The sequence below is a fragment of the Coptis chinensis genome, chromosome 7 (assembly GCF_015680905.1).
Source record: "Coptis chinensis isolate HL-2020 chromosome 7, ASM1568090v1, whole genome shotgun sequence".
Classification (NCBI taxonomy): Eukaryota; Viridiplantae; Streptophyta; class Magnoliopsida; order Ranunculales; family Ranunculaceae; genus Coptis; species Coptis chinensis.
In genome coordinates this window covers 96112492-96129586 of record NC_141462.1, presented here as the reverse complement: position 1 = coordinate 96129586, position 17095 = coordinate 96112492, and the positions used below count along the sequence as shown (strand labels likewise).

The window sequence follows — 17095 nt, the reverse complement described above, 5'->3', positions numbered from 1 at the left end:
CATATTAGTTTGGTTGTAGGGAATATTTAGATTGTTGTCTGGAGTTAAATTGAGTTCAAATACAAATTATCTGTATAGTAGGTAGGGGTGTAATACGGGGCGGATCGGGTCAACCGCGGGTCAAATAGTGATGGGCCGGCGAGAGTGGGTCTAGGGGATACAAATCCAATGGTCCCCGACGGGATGGGGCGGGGCGGGGCGGGGCGGGGCAGGGCGGGTTGAAGTGTCATGTCTTAGTACCATCACCCGACCTGTTGGGTCAGCTTACGGAGCGGGTCATCCGGGTCGGGTGGAAATTATCATTCTAACCCAAAAAAAACTTTTTAATTCTGCAAGTAATATATTTCTAATTCACAACATAGAGAAAAAAAATGGAATCAATCAATAAAAAAAAAAAAAAAAAAAAAAAAAAAAAAAAAAAAAAAAAAAAAAAAACTTGAACCCAAAATCATATCTGTAAATTTGAAAAAAAATTCCCGTGATTTACTATTTGTAAATTGATTATTTTCCATAGCATGATAAAATGAAGATAGGAGCGAGGATCTATGGTACAAAACAATAAAATATAAATTAAAAGAATTCGAAATTAATACAAGAATGAATGATTCATCTTTTCCGAAATTTGAAAGTTGAATTTGAACTTTTGATATTTGCCCAATGTTCAAACTTGAATATGTGAAATTGATGTTGAACTCATAAGTTTGTATTCATCTCTCAAATTCCTACAAAAGTGAAAAGAAAATATAAACAAAATACAAAAATATTAGAGTTAAAGTCTTGAAATTGTGCGGGTCAACGGCTTTTGACACGGTCGGGTCGGGCGGTTTGACTGGTCGGGTTTGAGTATATAACCTACACCCGTAGCCCGACCGCGTAAAAACAGTGGCGGGGCGGGGTGGGTCTTTTTTCGGGTCAGTACGGGTTTGGGTGGCGGGTGAAAACTGGGTACCCTACTGGATGATGGGTCAAACGGTTTTTTTTTACACTCCTAATAGTGGGGATCGATTGATATCGGTGTTAAACCCCAACCATCACAAACATAAGTGAAATTTTTTATAACAATTTCCAACCAGCCGAATTTAATTTCTTCGGCAAAATAGAAGTGTCAAATACATGTTTGAGAATCGTCAAAGCAATCGATCAATAATAGCCTACCACCAAAACAACAAATACAAATCCACTGTAGATTTAACAAATACAAAGACGGCGCTATAAGTTATAACTGAACCAAGCAACCAATTCCAACCAAAAAATGGGAAAATACACTTGTAATGTGTGATACTAGAAATGCCTATGGTGATGATGCTGGTGCCTGTGTTCGTCCAATCCAAAGCACTGCAAGAGAGGGTAACAAGCAACAAAGGCGCATCTCCCAAGTCCTCTAAAGATCCAAGAAATTAAAATACAAGGACAGCAACAACAAGCCACGAAGGGGTTATCGTAAGAGCTATCATTTTCATGGTGGTGGTGGTGATGGTCGTGGTGTCCCATTTTCCTTCAATTAACTGCCAAAATCAGTAAGTAGATAAATTGAATTGAAAAAAATAATCCACTTCCTAGTTGCTACTATGCACTTATGCAGGGTGTACAAGAGAAAAAAAGCTAACTAAAATTTCCGAGGTTTGACACAAATAGTTAGCATTTACAGGGATTTGAGTTGTGATTTCTGGGGAGAACGATATTGTTGTCATGAAGTTCAATCATATGACTATTTCCCTTGCCAAATTGTGGAGGGTTGATCCTGGACATGCATGGGTGCCTACTGCCTACCTTCCAGACTTTGGACTGGTTCGAGAACCCATAGAAATTACAGGTCACTTAGAAGTTATAACTCCTCGGTATACGGACAAAAAAACAATCTACCTCAAATTTTCGATGGATTTACATATTATAGACTGTAAACTATTGCAGAAATTCTTCAGCAATTTTTGCATCATGTTCAAATCTTTTTGCAATCTATATATGACCGTATTAGTTGTAGATCATAATCCTACCTAATGGTTTGACACACTCGAGGATATTTGGATAAGCTAATAAGTTGACAATTTGTGGTCACGTACTTAGTTGACAATTCATGACATCTAGTTGATATAAATTTGGACATTGAATAACGAGATGATGAAAAACCGAACTTATTAGAAGCAATACAAAATAATCAAAGACAAAAATCTACCGAAATTCAAAAAGTCTCAAACCATTATTACCTTTTTGATACTTCTTGCAGCTGACAGTTGATTTGGTTACGAGAAAATCAACAAAAACCTTTTTTCTGAACCTCCAAGAACTTGGATGTTTGTTATGGAATTGGTTGTTCCAAGCTGGGCAAAGTTGAAGCAATCAGCCAACGACGAGTTTCAATAGTACAACAACTGCTGTCCATCAGGTACGCGGGATTGCGGGACCCAACAATCAATAATATGGGCCCGTGTGTTAAATAAACATTTTGAGGCTAAGGATGCAAGTATGCAACCATTACAGGTCACTTCCAACCAACCATAAGAGCATTCCCAATGTAAGTGAATATGGTGGGAATGTGACAATATTCACTTATTTATGGTTCAAAATATTTGTCCAATTTAAATGTGAATATCAAGGTGACTATTTTTTCAAGTCAAAACGAGAGTAAAACCTTCAACTGAGATAGTGATTGAGTTGTGAACTTCGGACGGGATATTAGATTCCGTTTCGTATGTTTTTTTTAAAAAAAAATCGGGTTTTTTTTTCAGACCGTGTTTTTTCGATTTTTTTTTAATTTCAGATGGGATGTTTAATTCCGTCCGGCGCGTTTTTTTCGATTTTTACATTCAGACGGAATCCAACATCCCGTCCGAAATTAATATTCACTTTTGCATTAGGCAACCTCACCTTATTTTTCACCAAAACGGTGGTAAAGAGTATAAATTAAGCCTATGTGGAGGTGAATAATATTGACATGCATTGGTAATGCTCTATTCCCAATGCGAGTCATTATTTTCCCCCTCTTTTCACCTCCACGTAGGCAGTATTTTCCATATTTTCTACCGTTTTGGTGAAAAGCAAGGTGAAATTGCCCAATGCAAAGGTGAATATTAATCTCGGATGGAATTCCGTCTGGACGTAAAAATAAAAAAAAAACCGGACGGAATGAAACATCCCGTCTGAAATTTTAAAAAAAACGAAAAAAAGTCGAAAAATCATGCGAGACGAAATGAAATATTCCGTCCGAAAAAAAAAAACCCCCACTTTTTTTTAAAAAACACACGAGGAATGGAATCCCATCATAAGTTCACAACTCAACCGCTATGTCGGTTGAAAGTTTCACATTCATTTTGACTTGGGAAAATAGTCACTTTAGTATTCACCTTTGCATTGGGCAAATGTTTTGAACCATCTTGAGGTGAATAAAGTCACAAACCCACCATAATGACTTGCATTGGGAATGCTCTAATAAGTGAAGAATTTTATAACACCCAACCAACCAAATTTAATTTCTTCAGCAAACTAGAAGTGTCAAATACATGTTTGAGAATAGCCTACCCACATTTAAAAAGACGCGCTATAAGTTGCAACTAAACTCACACAAAGGACAATATTTAATCACAGTTCAAGCTGAACTAGCCAATATGCTACATTGGAAATTTCCAAAACTGTTTCTCTTCATTTCTTCTCGCTGAGTAAAGTTCTACATCACATACAAAATCCTGTCATTGCCAAGTTACAAAATTGGTTGAAAATGATTCCAACTTCCAAGGCTAAAAAATAAAATGATTAATACATCAAACATTATTCACAAACTCAAGATCTTCATAGCTTCACTAAGGTTATTCAAACTTCTTCAACCTGCATTCCAATGACAATTTCAATCCAACAGTATTACAGGAATGTCATAGACAATAAGTATTCCAATGACTAAATGAAATCTAGGAATGGATGTTGCATGACTGTAGAGGACAAGTGCCTATATGTCTTAATTTCATAGCATTCATGACCTGTGATTCAAGTGGAAACTATTGTTACTGAGTTACTGAGTTACTTTTTTTCTGTAATCCAACAGTATTACAGGAATGTTCAAGTTCAGATAGGTTCTAGGACCTGGTTCTGATTGCGATCAGTGCATATTCCACATTGCGAATCCACATCTCACTACTTCAATTATAAAAAACGTTGCAGAATCTTGTCTTCTTCTTACCTGAGGGAGGCTCATCAATTCAAGAACAGCCTTCTGTGGTGTCAGTTCATTGTCAACTATCCGAGCAACGGCAGTTAAGACCGGCATTTTAACATTGTATTTCTGCGCTAATGCGATCACAGCTCCAGCTGTTGATACACCTTCCGCTACCTACATCAATACAGCACTAAACAATCAAAACAGAGAGAGCAGACTTGAAGCAAACTCGGGAAAATAATTTTTTAAATCACCTGATTCATGGAACTCAATATATCATCAAGCTTTTCTCCTTTTCCAAGACGCACTCCAACTGTTCTATTTCTTGATAGATTTACAAAACACGTAAGCATAATGTCTCCACTTCCTGATAAACCTGTAATTGTTGCTGACTTTGCTCCCATCTTCATATCTCATATGAGAAAGCAATTATAAGATGTCTATTCCAACAATATCAATTTCTAGAAAGCAATGGAGAGCAAAGAATTAGACTCAAAAGTCAAGACGGTCTGGAGGGATACTCAAAACCTGAAGAAACAGCCACAAAATCAAGAAGAAACTCAAACCAAAACTTCTACATTTTGAAATGGACGGTCTTCTGTTTTTTTGTTTTTTTTAAAGTTATTCTGAATTGCAAGGCAAGAAAAGAATTTGAAGAGAAACAGACATGAGATTCCTTCCCTTGTATGTGTATGCGTTGTACTTATGCTCTTTCATTAATGAAATATTACGTTATTATTTGTAAAACACACCAGTCTATTAACATGGACAAAACATCTGGGTGAGAAAATTCATGATTAGTGATCGATCAACCTTTTCAGTAAACTGTCTTTTATGTAACAGGACCAGCCCAAGTGGGAAGACAACAGCATATGAAACAAGCACTTAAGGTAGAAGATATTAACAACAAACTACAAAAACGATTGGGTGACATGGCAGAATCCGTTGCATACGTTCAAAGATCACGTTATGGCATAGTCTTTAAGGGCATCCTTTTCTCAATTTGCGCCTTTTCATGATAAACCAGACGCCAGAAAAATTAGACTTGCAAGGTTAACAAACATTGCTTCCTGCCTAAATGGGCGGTAGTCATCATCATTCTCATGCATCGCAATGCAAATCTCTATATGATGTTAAACTATTCCCACCAGAGTTTGACAGTTTGACCTCCTATTAGGATAGTTACCTGCAAATCCTAATTCAAGGTACCACTGTTGACACAACGAAAACATAGGATGAGAAGGATAAGGGTGAACAAACCATGTTGGATATGAGTCATTTAATAAGATTAAATATCTGCAAAATTGCGACTAGAATGGTTAAGAGGATGCAGGGAATGAAACAAGAAAACGTGAAAGGCCCTGGATTTTTGTTTTTCTTTTTTTTTAATTTTTTTTACATGGTAAATGCCAAGTATTAATAGAGGGGAAACGAATAGGGAACGACAAGGAAACAAGAATTGCATGATATTACTTGAAAGTTACACTAACAAATTTGACTTAGCCATAAATTTGGAGTAACATCTGAGGAAATGTGTTTTCAATAAAAATTCAGTTAGGTAAACAACTTTTACCAGCAACTCAGGATTGAGTTCTGGTGGGAACACAAACAAGTTTTCCAAGAAAACGACTAGTTGACTGGGAAACTGATTTCCAGGTAATTTTCAAAGAGAAGATTAACAAGTAGTATTGTATTATTCCGAAGTACACATCAGTATATTCCAAGTAGCTACAAACAAATTAAAGCTAAAGAATGGTCTGTAAGTAAATTGATACAAATACCTTTGTTGCTAGCCATCGTATCTCTGAACAACCTTGTGCAACAAGTGCTGCCATAGAATTATTTCCAAGCTCCATACCCTCGACAATACCAGCTGCTATGGCAAGAACATTCTTGAGGGCACCCGCAATTTCAACCCCTGTAACATCACTGGAGTACGATAGGTTATAAGCTGAACCACTGAAGTAGATATTTCCAAGAAAATTAAACTAACTCTATCCAACACAAGGATATACTCAAATCTATATAGAAAATTTTAAGTTAAAATTAAAATGGAGAAGTATAAACATGAAATTGAGACATGTACGGAATTGATATTTCTAGTAGATGTCATTGCAGTGAAAAGTTCGTCTCTAAACTAATTTAACTACACAAACACCCATACATGTGTTTGTCATTTCTATGTGAAATTCATAACTACCCTCCCACCTACTGTATTCATTAAAACTCCCTTCAGAAAATAACATTATTTTATTCAACAGTGTTAACAGAGACAGTTACCTAGATGTGCTTATCCTCAGATGCCGAGAAGCTAATAACTGCTGAGCAGCACTTGCAAGGTTCTTGTCTTTAGATGCTACCACCATTGCTGCAGGAAAACAAACCGGTTACAAGGAAATCTTTTCAAGGGGCTATATAACATGCACTGGTGACTAACGGGGCTTGAAATGCACGATGATGTAAGAAAAATATTCCAACTTTTTCTGAAAACATTATTTAGGCAACCTGTTGGCAATTTCTTCATCAACTCCAAGGCAAACGATGGACCAGATAATGCAACAAATGGTTGTCGAGGGTTTCCCAGTGCTTGCGGAATAATCTGAGACATCATTCTCAATGTATTCAACTCGAGCCCCTTACTGAGTGATATGAACGGCAAGTTCGGATCAACATGCTCTGAGATGCTCTCAAGAAAAGATGAACTGAACTGCATCAAGACAAACTGATTTAAGATATAAAATCCTCACCATGAGCTGATTTAATGGAAAATAGTGTCACACGAGATTGTTGTCAAGGATGTAAAGGAAATAAATGCCCAGTTGTCCAGAATTATCTTTTGTAACAGAATCACTGATGTAACATCAACAAAAACGTAAAATTGAGACCTGCACAGGTACAGCATGTAAGCAAAAATCTGCACCCAGTAAGGCAGCTTTGGCATCACTTGTTGCAACAACATTTTCAGGTAGCTTGTGTTCTGGGAAGTATTTGCTGACGGAGGGGGAGAGGACAAAAAATAAACAAACAAAAAAGTTTAATGAAAAATGACTATAACATATGAGACCCCTCCTCTAATAACACCATAAAACTGACGAACACCCTGTTTAGAGTTAGTAATTGTCCATTCATCAATCAAAAACAAATACGATAATAGCCATACAACAACACCTGAAGCCATGATGCCCCTATGACCACCACAACAGCACCATGACCACAAGGTTATATTAGGAAGAAGAGCTTAATTTTGCTTTTAGGAAGGTAAGGGATTTTTCAGTGGATATATGGAGTATCCCAGAATAAACATAAGCCAGACTAGGTCAAATACAATTACTAAAACCAGTCGTTGACTAGGACTTCACTCTATATCCAATACTATAGTATAAACATTACATGGAAATCTTTCTGTTGTCACCACAAAATCTACAAGGAGGATCTAGGCCCCCTCAATATCAAGATTTAGTGGGTTTAAACAGTTGTAAAATCTCTATATCAAAGTGTCATGGAGCAATAGATTCAAGGATTCCCTTGAGTAGAAACTTTCCGGTTTATGGAGAGAAGGGGTCAACAGAAAAGCAGATAGCATCAACAGTGATACATATAGAAGCAGATTGAGATACTTACCAGTTGTAATGATGTTGATTAATAGAGCCACAAACAAGAGGATCACGTAGAAGCAACTTAACCTCCATTTCAGACTTATTATTTGCAACATGAGCAGCTATAGCGGTACCAAACGATCCACCTCCAAGCACTACAACCTAATAAAGATCCTCACCTACATCAATCACAATGCACAAAACATATATCCAAACAAAATGTAAATAAGCAAACCAGTGGAAAAGTCCCACCGGTGCAACCACAAGTTAAAAGCCTAAAACACAACAATGCACTCCAATTTCATTTTGGAGCAGCATACAAAATATCTTTTCCTTTTCACAATTCATCAGAATAAATCTTCACATTTGTAAATGAAATTCATTATTTTTAGATTTTGAAGCACTTTCAATACCATGGATTAAAAGATTACGAAAACGTCAATAATGGTCTGTCCTACATATTTGTGCCCTGTCAAATTATACCCAAGACTGCACTAGTAAGTGCAACTCTTTAAATGGTCTCCAACATTAACATTCCGTGTGTCTATATTCAAGTATTTAACAATGCAATGTAATTAACAAACTACATTTAAAACACTGACTGGTTTCATCATAATTCTAGACATTGGCAATTGGACTTTGGGGGAAAATGATGAAAGCAGGAAGAATAAATTAAGTTGACCTTTTTGGTGCGCTGGAGAACATCAGTCTTGGACTTGGAACGCCAAGAACGAGACCACCTCACTAACTTCTCCCAAGCAACTCTTACAATCTTACGACTGTCTTTACTACGACTATCCGAAACTCTAACAATCTTGTTAGACTGAATGGAGTCACAGTAGTTTTCAGTCTTGTCAGTTTCTTGTTCTGGCGGGAAGTCTATACCCATAGGATTAGTAGAACATGGACATGGTTTGGTGGTAGAGAATAAAGGGATAAGTTTGGGGACTTTTTGGTGGAATCTTAGAATGTATGGCGCGTGTGCATGCGTTTGAGAAGAAGAAGAAGAGAAGAGAGGGTTGATTAGAGGTGAAGGTTCCAAGTAGAGAGCCGCCATTATTAAGAAGATTCTCTCATAGAAGTAGTAGTTTGTTAACTCAACACAAAACTTTTTTCATGGATAACTAACCAAGTAACCAACTGAACGTGCGTTCTGACAGCGCAGTAGTCTGTGTTGACTGTGCAGCCTTTTTTTAACTCCTCGAAACATTTCCCTGTGCAGGTTACACTTGTCACTCTTAATAGAAATCAGCAAGGTTACATTGACACTCTTCGAAACACTTGTCACTCCTCCTCGAAACATTTGTCACTCTTAATGGAAATCAGCTAGGTTACATTGATACTCCGTATCGGACACTGATCAAAATTATCGGACACGACAAAATATCAAAATTCGAAATAAATTACATGCAATATATGTCCAATACGGACACGTGGATACATATCTGACACGGATTTTTTTTCAAAATATGGCGTCTCCATGTAACCTAGGAAATCTGGAACCGGCTAGGTTGGGCTGTGGATTTGATGCAGTTCAACCCACTTGAGGAATTTTGCAGTGTCTTTTCGTGATGGAATTTGGACAGCCTATGACTATATCCAAGCCACACAATGCAAAGTATTTTAAGATCATACTAGGAATGCAGAACAAAATCGCGTTGGAGACTGATATCTGAAAGTGCTTCTACAAGAGTTTCATGGATTCCTGAAGATGAGTAGGTTCCTTCAAGACCAAGAGCACGATCTTTTTTGACATAAGAACAGGGACTGCTTCGATAGTTCAAAGTCTCATTGAAAACAGAAGGAGAATTGCTTAACTCAATTAACCAACATAATTTTCTAAATAGATCTTACCAACTGAGACGAGCGTAAGAAAAGCCTTATCTCCATTTTAAAGTACAATATACAATATCACAGAGCCCAAACATCTGAAGCAACATACAAGTTATTCCTGCTCCGAAATGAACTCACAAGTCTACAGAATATATGAGAGTATGAGACCAAAACCTGAAGAACGGGGCAGCTTAATGAGTTCTTGCCACCTGTTTCAAATTTTTATTGGCTTTCAACCGACCACATGACTAGTATTTAACCCTAAATTGAGTAATTTGTCTTCAACCGTCTTCTTCTGTCTTCACATACTTTTTCTCAGCTCCTCCTTACATGTAAAACATGAGGTACAACCGTACAACAGAGCATAGACATCATCTGGAACGAATAAGAAAGGTCAAACCACTAATTGCCAGACAACATGAGCAAACGAACAGACATCATTCTCGTTTATCCTCCAAAACATCTTCTCCCAGTCCAAACACATGCTCTGCAGCAGCAGGTACCTTTCTTTCTTTCCGCTCCACTGGGATGTCCCCCGGCAATTTCATCCCACTGCTTGTCAGTGAGATACCCTCCTCGTCAAAGTCATCCCCTGTCTCTTCTGTATATGCATATCTGCAGGGATTCATAGAGACAATACCAACAAAATAAGTTTCTTATTAGCCATCAAGACAACAAGGAAATTAGAATGCATTTGTATTGATGTCATTGATTATTCATAAGTATAAACTTGAAATTTTCAACAAATAAACAACTGTTTGTTTGTTACAGGAATTTATCATTCAGATCTTTATACAGGATCAATGGATCATCTAAAGAAGATGCAACAAGTACCTAGTTGGATTTTGTGAAGGAGCCCAGAGGATGCAAATGACCACGAGGAGTAGATATGCTAACACAGTCCAAAATGCAGAGATGATCCATGCTCTCCGCCAAAGTTCACTCAATGGATCAGTTGCATTGAAGTACAGCTGCAACAACACAAATAAGGGAGGTTAAAAATATTTACATCAATTAAAAGGGGAAAAGAATACATGACCTTGACCACTTGACACCCATTATCTGAAAGTCCATACAACAATTATTGAATCTAGTTATGCATATAAAAGTGTATTCTATAAAAAAGTTGAAATATAAACAAAAAACTTGTCAAGTTTCAATAGAGACTGCTTACTGCTTAGCCATTGATGCACAGAAATTAAATGGTGTCCAGAATAAATGTCAACTTCAATATAAAAAAGTTCACATCTTCTAGAAGACAGCTTTTACATATCAAACAGCCTGTTCTAGAAAACCATGGTCTTAGTTGATTATGTATAAAAGAAAAGAAGTCTTGTGAGATGAGCAAAATATACAACTTACCTCATAGCCAATCCAAGCAACAGAGACCAACACAGATATGGCCAAAGAATTGGTGAACTTGCGATAAAGCTCTAGTTTAGCCAGGCTTCTCCTCATCTGTAGAGATAGGATAAGATCAATCCAAAGACAACTTAACTGCCACACAAGACTTCAAGTGCAGGATTGATGTGCATTGTATTTTTTTTCATACTTATCAATAATATCTAATTTACCTTATTTTAATTTTGTATTCTTATCAATCCAAAAGTTACATAGCAAACCAAACATAATACGAAGCAAAAGACTAGCATAGCTATTTATCCGACAAGAGAGTTACAATCGCATCTGAAGTCTTGATGTGTACATTGTATTACTAAGAAAAGAATGAACAAATTTATGTATATCTTCGCAAAAAAATAACAACCAGACTCCCAAAGCCTGCAGTTAAAAGTTAAGATCTCAAAATAAAGTGTACAGCTGAAATGACGCAAGTAAGAAGAATATATGCCTACTTATAAAAACGAAAATGTGCATCAATGCCAATATGTTCATGTGAATGCTATTCCTCACTTGAAACTTTTCGCATTGCTTTCATACATTGATCTACTTTCATTAATTATCTTAGTATAATTAGAAGAATAGCGACCCAAACATATTAATCTTCTGAACACAGTAAGTTAGAGATTATAATAACATTTCCAGTTTCTAACGATTTTATGATGACCATGTTAGGAATTAGAGATCACAGTAATCCCGACTAACGACAATTATCCTCAAGATCTTGGAATCAATGACAAAACAAGAATACCAATACAACCACTAAAACAATAATGAAATAATAAAGAATAAACGAACACAAGGAACTTACGAGGTTTGGCAATTGCCTACGTCCACAAACGCACCAAAATCTACTATAATCAAAGAGTTGTTTACAATGTCACGAGCCTCACACAAACACCAATCTTTCTCTCACACGCACACTTTTGGCACTATCACAATGCACTCACAAATTTAGCTATTGCCTTACACTAATTACCACTCCAATAACTCGCTACGCGCCCCGTACACTATAAGCTCTATTAGTTGTGTCTTATTAATTCTCAAATACCTTGGGGTATTTATAGAGAACGTGAGGAACCAATTTACTTGTTCATCACCGTTTAGGAGAAGTAGTGCTGGTGGGTCCATGTTTCCAATTCAGATTTGGAAACTAACCACGTGGTGATCATGCTCCATACTTAACAGACCAATCTAAGAATATGCATATAAAGTGAATCAATGCTAAATGTTTGTTGACACAGTATTCTACCACTTTACCTGAAGCTTTTCTAGAGTTTTTGACAGGGATGAGAAGATCCAAAGGATAAAGCAGGCATCTAAAAGAGCCACAGGAAGCACTAGAAAGAGCTTTGCTTTACCCGAAAAGTCATTGATATTTCCCAAATGTTCAACAAGCTCAAGTGCCTCTGAAGCCACAAAATAGATTACTCCAAGAAGAAGTACTTTTGAGGTTATCCCACCAAGGGTTGGTCTTACAACCCCATAGCCCATCGAAACCACTAAAAGTAGAAGACGAGAAACAGTTTTCTTAACCGCACTGGAAGTAACAGCCCAAATTGTAATGCCCATTGGTCTGCTCCCGGTAGAGTTAAAGTTTGCATATTCAAAGTACCACAATGCCATCTCAGACATTCCCAGAGCAATAACAGCCGTAATGTGGTAGTGCAGTTGAGGTACATCTTTCCAAAAACGAACAAACTGAAGAAACCAGATTAAACCAAGTACAAGGTAAGCTAAAGACATGAAACCGTAGAATGTCATCAATGGTGCCATCTTTCCAGGCAAATACCCTCCCGGGTTTCTCCAAACGGTTCTACCACTGATTGTCGTGCCCTTTAGCATTGGATCACAAAACATGAAATATAAATAATACATTCCTGTACTAGTTATTTCAACAGTCTGAGGTACCATATTAGCTTCTTCATTCTTCCCTTCAAAGAAAGTCTGAATTCGTTTTGGCCACTCCGAGTTGTCTGGATTTTGGTGAATAATTACTTCACCAGTCTTGCAAGATTTAGTCTTGGCAATTTCTGGACTGCAGCATAACGCATCAGAATTAACAAACGAACCACCAATTCTCCCTCTGTCTCTCACCTCAACTATTATTGCTTCAACGAGCCCAGTATGTGTTTGTATGGGATTAACCTTGACAGTAGACTCATTCGTCCTCCGAAACGTAACAGATTCAAACCTGAAATGATCAAAAACTTAAATAAACAGACCACTAATTATTATGTTCAAATCAAACGAATTGTGAAAGAGGCATACCGAATGAAAGACTTGCCATTGTAAGAATTATTATTGTCTTCAGAGGTAGCAGCAGGTTTATTTGGAACCTTTAAAGAAGAAGAAGAAGAAGAAGAAGAAGCATATAGGCCTTCACTGCCCCCATGAAAGAAGAATGATGTTGATTGTGGCATAAATGATTCACTTGAATATTCATGGATCGAAGCTTTGGTTTCAATAATTGAGTTGGAGATTAACAATAAACACATAAACATAAATAAAACGTTAATTGTTTCATTGTATTATTACTAGTCATCATCATTCCTTTCTCACTCTCTGTGGAAGGCGACTTCACTCGCCGACATTTTATTATGGGGATGTTCCAAAATCTCGATACACATATTTCAGTACATGACGCAGAAATATCGACCACTTAATAATATTCCTCACACGAAATATCAAACAATGTACATATATAACAAACAAGCTTAACAAGTTGATAACAAGCTGCTCAACAGATTCTTGAGCAAGGCATTTCCATAGGGTGGTGGGGTACTGGGGTGCATATACTCTTTGCAAGTAAAAAACAATGTGAAGAGTTTGATTACTTGGTTCATAGAGTTCATACCAAGATTAAAGGCTACATAGCAAAAGTGCTCTCTCAAGCTGGCCGTTCTGTTTTTATAAAGTTTCACCTATGTTATTCCAGCTATGACTTGTGTCACGATTGACAAAGCGTGTAGGGATTTTTTTATGGAAGATAAATCAACTATCCACACTCTAACTGGGACAAACTATGTGCTTCTAAGGCCATAGGGGTCTTGGGTTCAGGAAAACAGCATATATGAATAAAGCATTGCTAAACATGGGTTACATGGGTGGAAACTTTTTCATGACTCTGACTGTCTTTGGACCATATATCCATTAAAACCATTTATCACAACTTGTGGCCCTTGGATGGGGCTAGGAATTACTTTTATGATGCATTCTATTTTTGGATGGGCATTTCAAAATCTATGGAGTTGGTGGATAAGAGCATCTTTAGGAGTGATATCAACCTGATATCAACCTAAATTTCATTTGGTGTTTTTCACACCAAATTTCACTTTCCAAATCGCCAATTTTGGTTCCAATGGGCTTCTAATCAAATCATTATATGGTTTTGCTAATGGGCTTTTATATGGCGCGGTTTTGCGGTTTTTGTGAAAACCGCTAGAGATGGGAAAAAAAAAAAAAAAAAAGTTTATGTATGCGATACATGGCGCGGTTTTCTCAAAACCGCGTAGAACTGAACTTTATCGGTTGGGCTTTTTAGTGGCGCCGTTTTGGAAAAAATAAAATTTATATTCTTAGTTTATCCAAAACCGCGTAGTTTGATGTCGAAAATTTGATGTTGCTCCTAAAGTTGCTTGGTGTTTTTTTGGTTTGGTGTTTTTTTTGTTCAAAATTTTGAGTGTTTTTTTTTCAAAATTTTGGTGTTTTTTTTGTAGCTCTCCTAAAGATTCTCTAAGGGCTCCATTTGGAGCATTAGATATGACAAATCAATACAAGTCTTTCACAACCCATGGATAACTATGTCTGGAAATCTTTGTCTTTTCAGTGACTATACCTATACTAGGCCCAATAGTTATCACATGAAAGTGGCTGAGCTTAAGTTTGTGAATGACTTTGAATGGAATGAGGAGTTGCTCAAGGAGCTTTTTCCTAATCCCATAATACAAACTATCAAGAATATTACCATCAGGCCAGGAAAGAGATGAGGAGATAAACTCTCATGTTTAACTCTAGAAAAGGTCGTTTCTCTGTTAAAGAGGCATACCGATGCCTGATAAGTGATCAGTTGGAGAATCATTGTGCTGAATCAAGTTTCAGTAAGATTACTACTAGCTATTTACTACTAATATAATCTTGAAACTTGACCTTGCTTCTAATTGGCAATTCTTTATTTGGAAACTTTACTCTGGTGGTTTGTCAACTGGGGATACTCTGAGAAACAAGAAACTTAACTCTAATCTATCTTGCCCTTTATGTTTTACGCAAGAGGAAAATGCAATTCATCTATTTTTCTCATGTGAATGGGTAAGGAGTGTATGGTTTGCATCTTGTCTTTCCTGCAGAACTGATGCATATGCTTATTGGAACTTAAAGGATTAGATCAATAAAATAATCATCAACTTGTGCTTCAATCCAATCCAAGAAGTGACCAGTAAGGGGGTATTTGCATGTATCCTGCTACATCAAATATGGACTATAAGGAACAAAGTTAAGTTTGAAGGTTGTATACCTAACAGGGAAGGACTTCTCAGACAAACTACCAATCTCTGGACCAAGTGCACGGAGGCCTATCAGGAGGAGAATTGAATACATTTGAATGGGGAGTAACACTAAACCCAATTCATAATTGCTCTACTAGTAATAATGCTCATAAGGATCGGCCTAGCACTAGCTGTAAGCCTGTAACAATGATAGAATGAGGTCTAATGTAAGTACTCAAAATATGCATAACACAACAGTTTATGTATGTTTTGATGCTGGTTTTGACAGGGCATCAGGACTTGGAGCAACAGGTGCAATTCTATGGAACTCAACAGGTGAAGTAGTAAGAGCAACTCACAGAAGATATCGAGCTAGAGATGTGGAAGAGGCAATCCTAAAAACAGCTTGGGTGGCCTTAATACTTATAAAAAAAATGAGTGTACATGAGGTGGATATAAATGGTGACAATCAAGCTCTAATGAGTGCTCTTGTAGAGCCTGAGAGAGTTTATTGTAGTAAGTAGTTCAGCTAGTAGATGTAATTTCCTTTGGATTAAGAGAGATCAAAACTCTTCTGCTCATCTGTTTGCCAAGTGGGCTGCGAACCACTTGGACAACCCTATCCCATCATTTATTAGTACTTGTAATGTCACAGTTATTGCTATTGAATGAAAGAAGGGCAGTATTCAGCGAAAAATGAAGTTCAAAATGTATTTCATATTTATTACCAAAATGTAGTCCAAGAGCGAGAGTAGTATCCCTATATCAGGAAGAAGCAAATGTGCAATTGTTGAATTGTGCAACCAGTCGTAATTACTCGCTTGTTCAGAATCAAATGTAGTGTAGCCAGAGGCATCTTCCACAAAATTCTAGCTCCTCTAGATAACTATTAACTACTAAGGTAACTGGTTGAGATTGAGCTTAAAAATTTAAAATGCAGCAGAACAAGTGCTGAGCATCAGCTTCAACTTTCAAAGAGAAACATTTGTGAGCCGAAGAAGTTGCAGAAACATATGTAGGGTCATTGAGAGTGCCAAAGTTTCAACAGTCAAACAATGTTGATCCTCGACGAAATGGTGGAGCAAAGCGTAACAGACAACTGTTATATTCATCTCTAAGGACAGTAAGACCCTAGCTAATCCATCTATGTTGAATTTGAAATTACAAGTAGGATACGAGTGCCAACAGGTAGGCACTGCACATTAACAGGGGATTATAAGGAACTAGTGTTGGGAATTTTAACATGCAAAAATGTTCACCTTTTCAAACCTTTGTTGTTTATCTTTAATACTTTAATAATCCTACAGTGCCACAATAGTGAATAAATATTAAAAAAGTGTGACTTTTGGTCACTTTTTTCATGCCAATTTTGTCCCTAAACAATTTGTTAAATTTCGAAAAACTATTCAAGTATAAATGTAAAAATTGTTGTATTATAGGATTAAATTAGTCATTCTCTCTCAGCCATTTTTTTTTTACTTTTTTGTACTGAAAGGACCAACATGGGTGTGTATAATCTCGGCATGCGTAGCACGTGCACCATATTAGTAAAACTTAAGATTGTTATAATGTGCACAAGCCGAATTGTGAGGTCTGATCCACATATCCGCTAGTATAGTTATGGCTATGCCACTGAGCAA

At 36.9% G+C, this 17095-nt stretch overlaps 2 protein-coding genes and 1 long non-coding RNA gene across 4 annotated transcripts; all 3 read right to left on the bottom strand.

The window, feature by feature from the left end:
• Nucleotides 1-1036: 1036 nt before the first annotated feature.
• Nucleotides 1037-2522, bottom strand: LOC147490280 (uncharacterized). Its single transcript, XR_015201834.1, has 2 exons — nucleotides 2205-2522; nucleotides 1037-1505 (listed from the first exon to the last, which is right to left on the bottom strand). It is a non-coding gene; the product is annotated as an uncharacterized LOC147490280 (long non-coding RNA).
• Nucleotides 2523-3585: 1063 nt separating this feature from the next.
• Nucleotides 3586-8893, bottom strand: GLY1 (NAD-dependent glycerol-3-phosphate dehydrogenase family protein). 2 transcript variants are annotated; one of them, XM_086572141.1, is made up of 9 exons: nucleotides 8423-8893; nucleotides 7766-7902; nucleotides 7030-7135; nucleotides 6650-6851; nucleotides 6425-6512; nucleotides 5926-6073; nucleotides 4399-4548; nucleotides 4169-4318; nucleotides 3586-3819 (listed from the first exon to the last, which is right to left on the bottom strand). In XM_086572141.1, exons 1-9 carry the CDS (start codon nucleotides 8795-8797, stop codon nucleotides 3805-3807), a joined length of 1371 nt encoding a protein of 456 aa, XP_086428267.1. In that variant the 5' UTR covers nucleotides 8798-8893; the 3' UTR covers nucleotides 3586-3804. The 2 variants fall into 2 exon arrangements, with proteins under 2 accessions (XP_086428267.1, XP_086428268.1); XM_086572142.1 differs by having other exon boundaries at nucleotides 7766-7919; nucleotides 8423-8892.
• Nucleotides 8894-9609: 716 nt separating this feature from the next.
• On the bottom strand, nucleotides 9610-13977 carry LOC147490278 (Lung seven transmembrane receptor family protein). Its single transcript, XM_086570290.1, has 5 exons — nucleotides 13243-13977; nucleotides 12232-13165; nucleotides 10936-11031; nucleotides 10408-10544; nucleotides 9610-10188 (listed from the first exon to the last, which is right to left on the bottom strand). Exons 1-5 carry the CDS (start codon nucleotides 13473-13475, stop codon nucleotides 10011-10013), a joined length of 1578 nt encoding a protein of 525 aa, XP_086426416.1. The 5' UTR covers nucleotides 13476-13977; the 3' UTR covers nucleotides 9610-10010.
• Nucleotides 13978-17095: the final 3118 nt, after the last annotated feature.